This window comes from Mus caroli, chromosome 11 (genome assembly GCF_900094665.2).
Source record: "Mus caroli chromosome 11, CAROLI_EIJ_v1.1, whole genome shotgun sequence".
Taxonomy (NCBI): Eukaryota; Metazoa; Chordata; class Mammalia; order Rodentia; family Muridae; genus Mus; species Mus caroli.
Window position 1 is genome coordinate 90,229,571 of NC_034580.1, and position 15,602 is coordinate 90,245,172.

The 15,602-nt window shown below is 49.1% G+C and overlaps 1 protein-coding gene across 4 annotated transcripts in view; it reads right to left on the bottom strand.

The window, feature by feature from the left end:
* The window catches only part of Mycbpap (MYCBP associated protein), a 21,231-nt gene that overhangs the window by 936 nt on the left and 4,693 nt on the right, over positions 1-15,602 (bottom strand). For 3 of the 4 annotated variants that reach the window (XM_021178170.2, XM_029483103.1, XM_029483101.1), the window contains exons 2-18: positions 12,240-12,367; positions 11,478-11,637; positions 11,233-11,336; positions 10,374-10,560; positions 10,011-10,126; positions 9,413-9,554; positions 7,750-7,865; positions 7,548-7,663; positions 7,033-7,144; positions 5,916-6,105; positions 5,360-5,547; positions 4,191-4,337; positions 3,260-3,643; positions 2,708-2,829; positions 1,902-2,017; positions 1,322-1,467; positions 978-1,148 (exon numbers count right to left, since the gene is read on the bottom strand). In XM_021178170.2, coding sequence (XP_021033829.1) covers positions 978-1,148; positions 1,322-1,467; positions 1,902-2,017; positions 2,708-2,829; positions 3,260-3,643; positions 4,191-4,337; positions 5,360-5,547; positions 5,916-6,105; positions 7,033-7,144; positions 7,548-7,663; positions 7,750-7,865; positions 9,413-9,554; positions 10,011-10,126; positions 10,374-10,560; positions 11,233-11,336; positions 11,478-11,637; positions 12,240-12,367 — 2,645 coding nt within the window. Of the gene's footprint in view, positions 1-977; positions 1,149-1,321; positions 1,468-1,901; positions 2,018-2,707; positions 2,830-3,259; positions 3,644-4,190; positions 4,338-5,359; positions 5,548-5,915; positions 6,106-7,032; positions 7,145-7,547; positions 7,664-7,749; positions 7,866-9,412; positions 9,555-10,010; positions 10,127-10,373; positions 10,561-11,232; positions 11,337-11,477; positions 11,638-12,239; positions 12,368-15,602 lie in introns of those variants that run through there. The other variant, XM_029483102.1, reaches the window with a different exon arrangement.

Consider the following 15,602-nt stretch of genomic DNA (forward strand, 5'->3'; position numbering starts at 1 on the left):
ACCAAAAAAAAAAAAAAAAAAAAAAAAAAAAAAAAAAAAACCACCGACCAAGATGACCCACGGGGAGTCTCTAAGGACCCATTGCTTAGGACCAGACCATGACTATGTTTGCTCAGCAGATTCACACACTTGTTAGCTTTTGGGAACATCCAGAGCTCATGTTAAACTCTGCTCCCAGTGTGAGTGTTGGCAAGTCTGGAAACCTTAAAGAAGTGTTTGAATCAGGAGGGCCCCACCCTCACAGGTCACTTGAATGTCTTCATATCCATGAGTCCTAGCGGTTGTCAGAAATCATGACCCTTCCTTGCACCTTCTACACATGCCCAGTTGCCCCTTCAGCATCTTTCTACCATGAGTTGAAGCAACACGAGGCTCTCCCTTGAGCCCCCACGCCCGGGCTTTCTGGCTAACAGAACCGTGACCCAAAATAAACTTTTCTTACAAATCACCTGGTCTGTTGCATTTTGTTATAGCAACAGAAAGAGCACTGAGCCAATCCTACTTGGGATTCTCCCAAGAAAGCTGTCTGCCAGTGTGTGCCTGAGGGCAGGTATAAGCAGCTTTAGAAAGGGAAAGACTTCACCCCCTATTCGCTTCCCAGGAGTCTGTTTTCCAAAAGACAGCTAGAGCTACCCTCAAAAGCCTAAGTTCAGACTGTATTGCTCTCAATGCAGAATTCTGCATGACTTCTGTCATGCAGAGAAAACTCCATGGGCCAGCAAAGTCTCTTGACCACTCCCTCGCATGCCCTGTCTACTGCTTCTCTTCCTTGCCACTTTGTTGGCCCACTCTCTCTGCTGCCTCAGCTGCTTCTTCTGTTTAAGGAATCCTTCTTTGGCCAACCTTCATCTCTCTCTCTCTCTCTCTCTCTCTCTCTCTCTCTCTCTCTCTAGCAGGTTCTCTTTGGGCGGAATATAGAGGAATGATCAATGCAGGTGTGAGAGCAGGAAGGTATGGCTGCCCCCTCTTTCTTTCACCTCAGCGTGCAACCGCTGGGTATATTTCTCCATGACCAGGGGGTCTATGGGCTCCTGGGAAGGTGCTGTGCTGTCAGGGGTCGGATCTTCTGAGAGCAGCCTGTCCCGGCTTGCAGACTTCACCACTTTCTTGTCATCTTTTGGCTTCAGTTTTTTGCTATTCGGGCGGTCCTGCTTGGAAAAACGGAGACACACATGACCTCACTGGCTCCTAAGGGAGGTCTGATGCTCTCTCCCCAGCAGTTCTCCTGGAGAGCTATGTGTTTTGCTGGAGTAACCGCCCCCTTCCCATGACACCCCCACTCCCAGCCCCATCCAGGGTGCAGACCACACCCCTACATAACCTCTTTCCCTGGTGTCTTGGAACCCCTTTTATCATCTTTGTCTTTGGTACCCAGTTGTTTCTTCTCCTGTGCGCCCCCTCTCCGATCCTCCTTCCCAGCTTTCCCACCTGTCACCTTCGACTCTGTGACTGGAGGGGATTTTTGACCTAAGAGGGGGAAAGTGGAAGACTTGCACGAGGCCTATACCACAGACCTATGCACAGGTAAAGCTGGGGGATGATGAAAACTTGTTCTCAGAGGCTTTAGGAGAATCCCTGCAAAAGGTTCTCTGAGATCAGAAAGAGCTAAGAGGAAGAGGAGAACTTTCTCGAGTTCTGGACTTTATGGAACAAAAAGTGAGATAAAGGTTCGAGTCCCAACTCCGCTATATTTAAAGTCTCTGGAACTCAACATGCTAAACAAGGGGTCTGCACCAAGGTCCAATCCGAGTCTCAAATCTCAGCCACACAGGATGGATGATCCCCACCACCTTGAGCTTAGTCAAGAACCTATTATAAGCAGACAAACAGCCAGAGTACTACTGCCATCAGGGCAGAGGCTGGAAAAGGCTACCCAGAGGTAAGACCTCACAATGTCTGACCTTGTTCGTCTGGAAGATCTAAATAAACCGTCTCCTTCTCAGGCAGGCCCAGAAGATTTCTTAGCCACAGGGACTGGCTTACCAGGCTGTCAATCACGTCTCGCCACAGCTGCAAACTAGAGGAAAAGATACACTGGAGAAAAGTCATCACTCTTCCTTTGTCCTTGAACCTTTGGAGGCTCGGATGCCTCCCTTTAAAGACTCTAGTGCCAGGAACTACCACTCGAATGCCATGTCATGTTGCCAGCAGTCAGCCCTCCCTGACGCTATGTAAGCGTTCAAGTTGGAATCTGGTTTCCCTGTGGTGAAGAGACTGGGATGAACTCAGTCTTGCTTCAGAGTCTAAATTCCAGCTTGGAGTGATGGTTAGACTTGGGTCCAGCTCCATGGGAAGGGCTGAACCTTGCCCGTGATTCCTGGCCTGTGACTGCTGAGAGTGTGCAAGTCCCAAGCAGGCAATGGGTAGGTGACTCATTTTTGCGAGGCTCCCTGACTCCTCAAGTGTCCTGCTTTCTCCCCCCGCCCCCTCCCAATTCTTCCACTCATGGAGAAGGAACAACAGGGGAAGAGGGCAAAAAAAAAAAAAAAAAAAGACAAACTATTTGTACTGTTGTGGCTGCCTACCGGGAGAAGCAGCTGGCAGCGAGCTGTCAGAGCTGCTATGGCAGCTTCTAGAGTATGAGATGTTTACAATGTTTCTTAGCATCCTGAGCTCAAGGGTTGCAGAGCCTATGGAGCCCTGGAAGCCCCTGGCCAGGTGCTACCAAGGGAAGGAGATCTGCGCTGCTCTCCTAGAAGGTACCTACCACATCTGGTATAGGAGGTCCGACTGCAGTGGCTTCTGCTCCTGACACAGCTCCATTGCCGCCTTGTTGAGCTGGATGAGGGCGTCCTCTCTCTGGAGCTCCTCGGGGAAGGACATCACTGCCTAGTTAGGGGGTCACGGGACACCATGGTCAACCATTCTGCAGCAGAACTCCAAGGGTCCCCCGTGTTCTCTAAGCAATCTCTAAGCCTGGTTACGTGCCACAGGGCCAGGAACCAGAATCAATGGAGTCTACAGAAGATGCCTTCTATGGGAGCCTGTGACCTCCTGCAGAAATCTATTCCCATGAACCTCGTTCTTCAAGATTTTTCACAGAAGCCCGTTTTGTGTGTGTGTGTGTGTATATATATATATTTATATATATTTAAAAAAATGTTTTGACTCAAGAGACTGCTTTTTCTGGACCTTCAGGTTTTATCTATATGCGCATGGGACAAGGGGATGAGTTGCTGAAACCTCCCGGACTGGCTCCAGGAAGAAGCCCCATATTCAGGGCCCTTCTCTATCAACCCCTTAAGAGTCACAGGGTCACCTGTCTGAAGTCCTCTAGACACAGGTTCCACTTAGGCGGAGGAAGGCTTTTCAGAGCCCAGGGGCGCCGGGGAGTCTCCCTGTCCGGACCCTCCTCCACCAGAAGCTCCTCCATAATGCTCTTCCGTGCCACACTCTTCCTTCCTAAGCTAGACTTCGGAGACAGGAAGGAGTCCCGAGACTTCCTGGCCATGTCCGGCTCCTGATGCGGTGACAGCTGTGAGGACTCCAGGCTCCTGGGGCTTATCGAACCTGAGGCCTTCTCCACCAACAGTAACGGCACTGGAGTTCTGAGGCTGGAGGTTTCCTTCTGGGTTGCCTTGGCCTTCCTGTACTGTTGCCACAGCTGGTGCAAGTTTTGCACCACTTGATGCTGGTAATGCAACTGCAGCAGCCAAGATGAGGGAGATACCAGTGAGGGGGAGGGAGCATCCCAAACCCCATGCCAGTCACTGTGAGTTCTCCCTTTGCCTTGAGGACAAAAAGGCAGAGGAGAAGCTGCCAGTGGAGGACGGAGAGGAGCGCCTACTTCCTCTTCGACCTGCATCTTCAATTTAAATCCCTTTCTCTCATTCTCTGTCCCTCCCTCCCTCCCTCTGCCCCCCCCCCCGCACACGTGCATGCGTGTGTGTTCATCAGTGTATTTGCACATGCATCTGGGCCTTCTAAGAAAGGCTAGGTTTAAATGAAGAAGTACGTGGTTCTCTGGCTCCACTAAGCAACCACCCACTTATAAACTATCTTGGGCATGTTCCTTAATTTCTCTGGGCCTTTATTAGGAAATAAATAGGGATGTAAATCACACTCTATCTCTTAGGGTTGCTGTGAGGAGGTGAGTTTCTCGTGGAAGATGCTCACACAGCTTCCAGCGAGTAAGGGTTTGCTACTACCAGGTAGCCAGAGGGCACGGGGGCCAGCCCATACCTACATACCCTAGGATTCCTGTAGTTGAACAAGTCCTCCTCAGTGAGATATGCGTCCACCGGGGATGGTGTGCGCTCTGGCGTGGAGATGCCCCTCAGTAACTCCTGCAGCACGCTCTGAGCAATGGTGATGGCCTCGTGGGCAGCCAGCTTTCTCTGGGAAAGGAAAGATGGTGTAAGGTGGCAGCCTAGGCTCTCAACTGCCCAAGGATAGAGTCAGAACACTATCGTGGAGGGTCTGGGTTCCTGCCTGGATATTAGTCTCTCTGGTTTACGCAGACACCTAATATCTCAAGACTCAAAAATCTCCAGGTCTCTTCAAACTTGTGCGTTCCCCTCAAAAAGGTAAAGGCATCCAGCAGAGGCCAATCTCAGAGGAGAGCCACTCCTACACTGGATTTGGAGCCTCCAATACCCCCAACGAGAAGGAGGGATGGAAACAAAGTTCATAGTTTGGGAACCTTTAAGAGCAGTAGTAAAATGTTCTCTGGCCAGGTCACACACTGGTCACACAGTGAGTGTCATAGAAACCCAGACCTTCCAAACATGGGTCCTAGGGTCAGCAAATACAGGGAACCCCATCTTAATCAAGGTCACAATCTGATTAAGTCTCCAGCCTGAGACAGGCAGCTATGTGTAGGGTACCACATTAAAACCTAGCTTTGCACAGAGTCCCACAAAAGCATGGCCCAAGAAGGCCACACTGAGACTGAACAAGGACAAAGAGCCCCCCAGCTCTCACCTCGAACTCCGCTGGGAGCTGCTTATGGTGAAGGGTAGTAAGGCTGGTCATTTAAATCATTGTCTCTGGCTTGGAAGTCTTGTCAGACCAGCCCCACACCACAGCACAGTAGCAGACAGCAGTGAACGAACGAGACACAGTCCCACTGCAAGGTCTCTGGCTTCTCCCTGAGACTCCTAGCCCCAGTGTGAAAGCTCCACTTGGGACACCCAGGGTTTCATCCCCTCCCTTCTAACTGGGGGTTGCTAGGTATGGTCACTTGCTGTCCTGCCCTCCCATCTTCGACATCATAAAGGCCTGGGTGGTATTTGCTAAGCAAGAGTAGTTATCAGTTTGTGTGGTGAGAAAGGTCACCTCTTTAAGATAAGAGACTCCATTCCAGTGCACACATCATCCGCCGCAGAGAAACCCGTGTGCTGGGTTCTGAGTCTCTTACCTCCAACAACTTCCTCTCATCCATAAAAATGTCCTGGGTTAGTGAGATGGCATGGAGGGTGACCTGAAGGACAGCACCTCCCAGAAGCGTAGGGTGGGTCCCAAACTCCCAAGATTCCCTGAAGATGCCAGCATTCAGAGACTTGAAGAAGAAGGTAAAGTGTTTGGTTTCCCCGGGCAGAATCACACCTGGGAGAGACAGAGGCAGAGGCTGCTGTGGAGCAGGAGCTGGCTGAGATGCCAACCTGGTTATAAAAGTGCACCACAGTGGCCCACATCTGGCGACCATTGTCCTGGCTTCTCAGGAGCATAAGGTTTCCAGGTCTGTGTGACTTTTGAATGGAGAGCTAGGGAAGCTCGGGTCAATCAAGGGATGGCTGGGCATCCCCACCCCAGGTCTGTGCTCCCTGAGGCTGCTCCCTCCCCTGCACTCTCAAGAGTTCAACAGACATAGTGGACCATACACATAATGAGAGGAGGAGGGGATGTGCCGGATACTAACTAAACATGGGGATGCACCAGTCACTGAGCCGGCAAGAAGGGGAACTTCAGGATACCTTCCCGGTTGTTAAAGTAAAACCTCTGCGTCTTGTTTTGCTTTAGGTCTTGGAAAAAATCCTGGTGGGGCCGCCTTCGCCAGTCGTACCAAATGGCCACCGTGCCGTTATTGACCACAGTCAGTTCTGAGGAAGTTCTCTCCCCTTCAAGGGTTTCAAATGTCAGGCGGACACCAATTCCGATGTTTTTCTGTGGGAGGAAGAGGGTCTAAGGAGTGTCTTGGCTAGAGGTCTTGCCCTGGAGTGACCAACTCACCGCCCCCCCCCCCNTTTCCTATGACTTCTCTGAAAGTCCACTGTTCACTCTGATCCTCTGAGCTTAGTCACCTTGAGTGGTGTCAGACTCTCCTGATAATTGTCTCTGAGGTTATCATCAATACTAAGAAGAGAAATATTTTTTACCCGGTGTTCCTTTCTACTCCTTAGCATCTGAAGAATGTTCTAGAACTGGTATTAGAGTAATGACTCAGAGGTAAATTTTCTAGCCCAAAGACTGAATGGAGATCTGATCTCCAGAAGCCAGTAGTGTGTGGCAGCCTGCACACAGGAGGTAGAGACAGCATCCCTGGGGCAAGCTGGCTAGCTAGACTAACCCAAACATTAGCTCTAGGTTCAGTAAGAGACCCTACTGAGGTGGAAAGTGAAAGGGGAAGACACCCTATTCAACCATACATGCTACATGTTCACAGGAGTGCATGTACACTGGTACACACACACACACGTGCTCATACATATTTGGACATGCCCACATATGCCTGTACCCATACATATTACATACATATACAAGTTTTTTCAAGATGTGTAGCCCTGGCTGTCCTGGAACTAACTCTGTAGATCAGACTGGCTTCAAACTCACAGAGATACTACTCCCACACACATACCCAGCTCTGCCTCCCTAATGTTGGGATTCAAGGTGTTCACCACTACTGCCCAGCCAATGATCTTTTGAGCCTTGTGACCTCACTTCTGCCTGAGTTAGTGCTTGCGGTTACCATTTTCAGGCGTGCGGAATGTGTGATCAGATAACACAAATCAGAAGCTGTGGACTCCTCGTGACTATCTCGGTCACCTTGGGGCCGCACCCATGCAAGCGTGTGAGGCCCAAGAGGCCATTTACCTTGTCCACAGGGTTACTGCCTCTGACCCAGCAAGCTGGCTTCCCACAGAACAGCAGCGAAGGGCCGAGGATAGGCATGGGGACCATGTCAGAGAGGTTGGTCAAGGAGTCTCTGTAAGAAAAGCCAGTTATTTATTTACCTGGAGGCTGGGCAGTCACATCACTTGGGACCGTGGACACAGAGAGCCAATCAGTCTGCTGAGTCTCCTTAAAGTCTCCCTCCGGGGCTATTCTCTATGCATAGCTTCGGAGGGCTCTAGGGGAGTATGGGGACATTAAGTAGCATAGTAATGTCTGGGTAACCCCCACTAGGATCCAATTGTGGGGAGGAAGAATATGACAGCAGATAGCTGGCAGAGATGTAGGAACAGGCTAAAGGAAAGGGGGACAGCTACTGGCCAGGCTGGAATGAAGCCACTCTGATTTTGCTTACAGAAAGAAAAGCCCGCCCTCGGACACTGGTGGGGACAAGGGTAGCATGTTCTCCAGCCTCTCCCCCTGGGGCTCAGACTCACAGAAATACTGTGTCTTCCGAGGAGCTCTTCTGGATCTTTTCAGACGGCAAATGTTCTTCCACTGTGACAGATGAGAAGGGCTTCCCATGGCCCACCACCTCCAGGCCATCGATATCCTAAGAGGAGTAGAGAGAGGGAATATGAGCTGGTTGGCAGGTGTCACCTAAGGCACCTTGGGATCGGGTATGAAGGCATTAGCAACCTGCTGGCTGAAATCCAGCTCTGCCATGATACTCCGGAGCTCCTTGCGTCGGTAGATCAGAAACAGACTCCGGTCCCAGGTGTAGCGGTACCAAGCATCCTTCTGGGCTGGTAATCCTAGAGTGGAGTTAGAAGAGCCTCAGCCCAGGCTGCTGCCATGCTTGCCCAAAGGTCCTGAGATCACCAATCCCAGCGGCACTTCTGAGAAGGATTGGGGGAATGCATACGGTTTCTGAGGGGCAGCTCTACTTCAGCTCTCTGGTCCTGTACCTCCTTAGCAATGCTATATAGGAATCCTACAAAATCAGCTACCAGATGGCTAGACCTTCGGATTACAGTAACAACAGCAACTACCCCCTGTTGAGTCTTAGCAAGGAGCCAGAACCCCTGAATGCAAATGTCTCCTTTAACTCTCTCACCATGCTTATGCTATAAAATCAAGGGCAATAGGAGACAAATAACTCATAGAAATTCAGAAAGCCAGCACAGCAGCGATGTGATTCCAAGCAGCAGACTGGCAGGCTCTAAAGTATGGCTAACCCATGGGTATATAATATAAACCACACATGCAAGCCACATGTGTCCTTTCAAATTTTCCAGATGCATGCTGAAATGGTAGAACGGCTCTAGGTGAGATTCACTTTAGCATGGTTTATCAAACTCCATATATGAAGATGATTACTCCAATACGCAATCAACATAAAAAGTAAATTTTCCTCCTCAAATTGTTCTATACTGTCAGCTCATTCCTATACAGACTAAGTCATGTTCCAGGGACTCAAGAGGTACATGGGGCTGGTGAAAGCTCTATGCCCAGGATCCTAGTTACCAGGCCTCCCTTGTCACTTCTATCAGTTTCACTGAGGTATGAACTAGAACCCAGGTAAACTCTGAGACTTGTTCAAAGCCAAGTGAAGCAGGATTTGGGCCAGAGTCATGCTGAACCACCTCCACACTACCCTGCCTCCAGCACCAGGCACAAGGAGCTAACAGATTTGGGCCCCCGAAGTGGACATTTCTAGTTTCTTTGGAGACACAGTTGAGTCACGTGATGTTTTTCTAGAAACTGTCTTATGAGAGGACATTTTTTGCTGAAGCAGACACCTGTGAGGATGTTTTGCTGAGAATAGACATGTGGTGTTTTTCTGGAAGCAGCCTGGGAAAAGGACATGTGATGTTGTGCTAGAGCAGATGTTTGAGAGAACATGTGATGTTTGGAAAGGGTAGAAATATAACCCAACAGACCGTGGACGGTGCTGTGTGGTATTGGTTCGCCTTCCCACTCTTTGCTGGTCATCACTTGTCATGATTTCATAGAAACATCACCAAAGAACTTCCAGTGGTGTTCCGGTGGCCTCTTGCCAAAGAGTCTCGCGGTTTCCTCTGGTTGAATTGTCATTGCTGATTTGTGAATGGTGTTTTTGAGTGGATGAAGCTACCACTGCTGATTTGTGTGAACTGAACTGCTGATATCCTGACAACAACAATTGGAATCACATCAAAGAACTATTTCTGAACAGGTCCACATCCTCCTTTGCCCTATTATTAATCTTTCCTTTCCACTCCCTCTGATGGGTGGTGGGCTAGAAGGGAGGTTAAAGCATTTAGGTACACTTATTAAAGTAGGTTTTGAAAAATATAAGCCTACAGGCCCTGCTTCTCACCAGTCTCCACTTGGATGGAGAGCGGCTTCCTGATGTGTGTGATGGGTTCCACCAGACCACGCTGAGTTTTCTTTTTGGTCATGAGAAGACCTGTCTTCTCATCACCCAGGTATTCCAGTGGACTCCAGAACCAACTGATTGCCTTAAAGACAAGATGAGGACAGAGCAGTGAGGTCACCCCCTCAGTACCACAGTCAGAGACTCACTGGGGCATCCACTGGGTCCCACTGGCAGAAGAGTGGGCACTCAACAATGTTTTGTTCTCAAGATGCCAGAAAGATGGGGTGAGCTGGTCCCAGCCCAGGAACTCACTGATGTACCAAAACATGGCACAGTTCTTTGTCCTTGGTTAGACCAAAGATTGGAGTATAAACCTTTAGACACATGAAGACTCTTATAATAAACTGACTACCAGAGACCACCACAGGCTGAATTATTAAAAGTGAGTAGTCCTGGAAGATGAGATAAGGTAAGATCCCAGGGGTTTGATACTGCTTGGTAATAGACAGGCTATCTTCTCCCCAACTGTGTAACTGGAGACAAGCTGACACTGGTCATCATGTGCATTCTATGGGGTACTTGGGAACAGTGGCCTCACTTTTCCGTCATGCTGGGTAGGAAGCGCACGGTCAATGACCTCGCGCTCCTCCTGGATCTTCCTGTAGCTCTCCCCGGTATGCATCAACAGCTCACTGGCTGGCTTCTTCAGGTGCTCTAGAGCGGGAGAGAAGGAAGGAAGACTGTGATCATGGTACCAAAAACAGAACACACAAGCTCTCACACTCTGAATTGGGTGGCCCACTCCCTGGCTCGTTTCAGAACCCACTGAGACCTGAAAGCCAGAAGCTGTCATGGTGCAAAGGCTAGTTAGTGGGAGTCTGGGCGGGTGAGAGAGAAGACACAGAAGAGCCTCTGTGCCTGATGGAGGGACCCTGGCAGGTCCCTAGTGGGCTCAGCTCACTGCTGAGAGCTTCCTGTTGCTTCTTCCGCAAGGCAATGTGTCGTCTCCAGTTCTTTAGAAAGTTGTGCTGAGGAGGTGGGGCCCATGGAGAAGGTCTCTTCTCCTCCTTGGGGGGCTTTGGCTTTGGCTCTTCTTTGGCTGAGATGAGGGTCATCAGGCAGGGCTGGATGTGAATCAGCTTAGCCAGCTGGAAAGAACAAGGGAGAGGAGGAGATGCTGACCCAGGTTCTGGTTTCTGTCCAGCTCTAAGAACCCCTCCTCTTCAGGACCATAGGATGGGCAAGTGACAGAAAACAAACCAGGGCCCAAGGGATGCTGACAGTCCCCTCTGCCCAGAAAACTCAGCATCCTTCAGGGTAGCCGTCTTCTCCGCAATTGATGACTTCCTCCTGAATAGCTGGGCCCTTAGTACCCTGCCTAACTGAAGTGAAGGCTCTGAGGCCAAAGAACTATGTGGCAGGAAGGAAGGTAACATGGGGACCAGTGGGGGTCATTTCCCTCCAGCCTGCACCTCAGCAATCCAGTCTCCAAAGAAGGGGACTGAGGAGGTGAGGCCAGAGCTCTGCTTCATTGTGGGGCTCAGTCTACCCAGAGTTTCACAAGGCAGGCTCTGAGTTCCTTCTAGTAAATCAGCTAAAGCTGTCTATTAGTGACTGGCTTCTAGGACTTGCAACTGCCTCCCAAAGGGCCCCTTATCATCTAGGCCCAGAGACCGACCTAGCTCTAGAATCCTATTCCAGTACCCCCATCTCCATACACACACACACACACACACACACACACACACCCTTTGACTCTACAGAGAGTAAATAGCTTCAGCAACTTCTCTCAGCCACATAGCTCTGTACAACAAACAAACCTGGGTGTTCCCTCGAGCAACCGCGATTCTTTTAAAGTCCTGGAGACTCCCCAAGATCTGGTGAGGGAGGATCTGGCCACTGCTTAAGAAGCTGTCATGAGGACCTGGGGAGGTGGTGAAGGGGGAAGAGAGATGGAGAACCAGACGCTGTGAGCCACACACAGAGCAGCTGTTTGATGGACAAGAGGGGTGGGAGTGGTTTCAAGACCCATCCGGGAATGCAAAGACTACAATAGAGCCCATACCGGAGTAGTCCAGAGGCTTGGTGGCGGCGTCTGGAGTAGCAGGATGTGCTACCAAGTGGTAGACCCTTTTGCTAGAGTCTTTCGGTTTGAGCTTACGGATGATAAATTTCTGTGTGACCACAGGCTTTTCTCCTGTTTCTTCAAACTGAGGAACATGTTGCTAAAACAAAACAGAGCTGAGGAGAATGCAATCTGGGGAGAAGAGGAAGAACACACACACACACACACACACATACACACACCTCTGTTCTTGGTAGGATTCCTGAGGGCTGACTAGTCAGCTTCCCCAGATCCATCCATACATCCTGTCCTGGAAATGCCTGTGTGACAGACCTGAGACTTAGGAGTAAGCTGGAGGGGGATAAAATGACACCTGGCTTGTCCAGGCAGACTAAAGTAAGAGCAACAGACAGGTAAGGGAAAGGGCTGGAGTTCAGCAGCCTCGTGCTCATTTTTATCTATGACGATCGAACTTACCTGCCCGTCTATGGGATGGGTATGATAACACTTGCCCCCAAGGCAGCTCACTATTTTGTGGCTCTGGTAGAATCTCAGAAATGTGAAAACCTAACTTGCCATAAATTCTTTCAGATGCTAAAGGGAAAGAATTTATATTTGGTGGAATTTATTTATTTGTTTGTTTGTTTATTTATTTATTTATTTGGCATGGTATTAGTGACTCCTTGGGATCGGGAAGCCAATGGAGAGGTGACCCGTGAACACGGCTGGGTGCTCTGTGCCATCCTTGGCCCTTGGCCTTACCTTCCTCAAGTCTTCCTTTTTAATGGCCAAGGCAAGAATGTCATCTCCTTGTAAGACATTGCTGACAGGCTCAGGCTCTTCCTGAATGGGGGGAGTGGGCTGTTCAGGTGCCTTCGCCCGCTTCTTTTCTGGAGAGAAGCAAAGAGATAGGTCCCAAGAGCTCTCGGCATATCTTACTACATACACAAGACAGGTTGAGAGCTCAGAATGCAACTCAGTGGTAGAGCGCTTGCCTAGCAAGCATGTGCGGGTTAGTCACACCCTGGGTGCAATTTTTCCCAGCACAACAAACAATAGTGAGCCCTTGGTTCAAGTAAATAAATCTATATTAAACTGCATGGGGGGGGGAGCAGGGCAGGGGTCAAGACAGCCACCTAGACAGAACAGAACAGCAGAGGCTGTCCCAGTGGTCTGAAGTGATGGGAATTCTCTCCTACCGACTGCCCTTGGATTCCCTTAGCAATTGGATGGCTATAGTCAGAGCTGAAATAGAAATGTGGTCCATTTCACACCGTGGCACTTTCAAGTCGGAAGACCTTACCTTGTGTCACATCGCTTCACCGTCTCTGTCCCTGCCTTCCACTTAACAAAAAGAAGAAGCTGGACTAAAAGAATTGCTCCCAACTGGTATGTCAATGTTATCGTCACAATCTCCTGGGCACAGTCATACAAATATAGCTTCCTTATCAGTGGGTTGAACTCAGAAATTCATAAAAGAAACAAAATACCCAAGATCTGAGATTGTGGCGCCCGATGCATTAGGGCAAGTAGACAACATGTTTCCTTAGCCTTCCCGGTGAAGATATCAGATTCCTTTCATCTATTTTTTACTTTTGTGGGTTTTTGGAGGGCAAGGGAATTGAGACAAAGCCTCCCACATTGTCCTGGCTGGCCTCGAACTCACAATGCAGACTATGTTCCCTTGAACTCATAGAGATCCACTTGCCTCTGAGTGTTAGACTTAAAGGTGTGTACCACCATACGTAGTTCCAATTTATTTTATTCCTTTTTTCTAAACAGGGTTTCTCTGTGTAGCCCAGGCTATCCTGGGGCTCACTCTGTAGATAGGCTGGCCTCCAACTCAGAGATCTGCCTGCCCCTGCTTCCCAAGTGCTGGATTTAAAGTTGTGTGCTGCTACAACCACCTGATTAATTTTGATTTTTTTTTCTGAGATAAGGGTTTTCATGTAGCCCAGGCTGGCCTCATATTCACTATGTAGCCCAGGATAACTCTGATGACTCCATCCTGACTCCATCTCTCAAGTACTGAGGTCACAGGTGTATGCTACTACACACAATGGCTTTTTCTTTTTAATCTTTTTGAGACAGGGTCTCACTTTGTCATCCAGACTAGCCTAAAACTTGCTGTATAGACCAGGATGACCTTGAACTCACAGAAATCCACCTGCCTCTGCCACCAGGCCAGTTTTAACCACTACCTTAAGTCCTGATTTTGGGCACTTGTTATTCTTGCCAGAGGAGCTGGGTTTCGATTCCAAACACCCTCGTGTCAGCTCAAAACCATTCCTAACACCAATCCAGGGCATCTGACGCCCTCTGCATTCATATACAGAAATCTTTTTAAAAAGAAAGAAACCTTAATCTTAACACTTGGGAAGCAGAGGCAGGAGAATGTCTGTTTCAGCCCAGCCTGGTCTATAGTGTGAAATCAGGCCAGCCAGGTCTTCCCAAGTGAGGTCCAGAGAAAACAGCTTCAGTTGGGCAGGAAAACAGCCACAGGGAACCAGAAAATCAGGCAGAGTGAGTGTGGGAGAATAGTTGGGCTAAGGGGTGGCTGTGGGAGATTCCTTAAAAAGGTAATATTCCTGAGAGTGGAAGAGAAAGAGAGAAGCCCCACAGAGAACCAAACTTCCCAGAAGGAACAGCGTGGAGAAGCCTGGAGTCGACAGAGAAGGGAGAGCCTCTGGAACTCAAAGCATTTCCCTGTGAAATCACTGGAGTGGAGTGAGGTGGGGGTGGGGAACAGAAAGGCAGAAGGAAGGAGTCACATCACCAAGAGAGAGCTTAGTGATCCATGCAAGAGTGAATTCAGCCTATCCTGGGGGCAGTATCAGGGATGGGGGACAGCCTCAGGGGCCAAGATTGAGGGCAAGATTACTTAAGGCTCTACTGCAGCTGGAGATGCCAGAAGTGGCCTATGCCTTGTAGAAAAAATGCAGAGATGAGAGTTTATGCTACATAAGTGGCAGCCATGGGTGGGCCCTTTCACCAGGACACATTCTGTCTGCCTCCAGAGAGGTGGCTCAACTCTTTCAGATGTACACTTCATTTCTCTGGTTAGTAATTTCATCTTTTCCTTCTCTGGTTGAGAAGGGTTTGATGTAAACATCTATACAAAACAGTCAAAGGAGAACCTAATCATAGTCGCCAGGGTGCTTCGAACAACGTGGTGGTTTTATCTAGTGCTTCTCAAAGTACTATAATCTTTAAGAGAACACGCCACCGCAACATCAAGGCAGGGACTTTGGTTTACACAATCCAACTGTATTTTATTTTTAAAAGGAAATGTCTACATTGCAGGTGGTTTTTAAAAGAAGAAGAATCGTTCCAAACATAACTTTAAATCCATCTCCTCCACAGAAGCAGCTCAGGGGCATCTCTGCACAAAGTACACACACAGAGACACACGCAGAGCTGAGCAGTCTGACCCCATTTCACTCTGATCTTCCGCCACTCCTGGCAGCCTTGGGTTTTGATTTAGCTTTCTTTCTTCCTATTGAAGCCCAGACTGGCCTGGAAATTGCCATCCTCCTGCCTCAGCCTCTTGAGTGCTAACATTATTGGCCCCCATCTAGATGGGCATAGATTCTGATTTATACTTCTCTCCCCTCCTATACAAACATCAAAGCAGGTGGCAGCCCAGATGAAGATCTGCTTTTAAAAACGTTTTCATGGTGGGTGGTGGTGGTGCACGTCTTTAATCTCTGCATTCAGGAGACAGAGCCAGACAGATCTTTGTAAGTTTAAAGCCAGCCTGGTCTACAGAGCAAGTTCCAGGACAGCCACGGCTGCACAGAGAAAGAAAGAAAGAAAGAAAGAAAGAAAGAAAGAAAGAAAGAAAGAAAGAAAGAAAGAAAGAAAGAAAGAAAGAAAGAAGAAAGAAGAAGGAAGGAAGAAAGGAAGGAGGAAAGAAGAGAGAAGGAAAGAAGGAAGGAAAGGAAGGAAGGAAGGAAGGAAGGAGGAAAGAAGAGAGGAGGAAAGAAGGAAGGAAAGGAAGGAAGGAAGGAGGAGGAGGAGGAAGAGGAGGAGGAGAAGAAGAAGAGGAGGAGGAGGAGAAGGAGAAAAGGAGAAGGAGAGAGAAAGACAGACAGAAGAAAGAAAGAAAGAAAGAAAGAAAGAAAG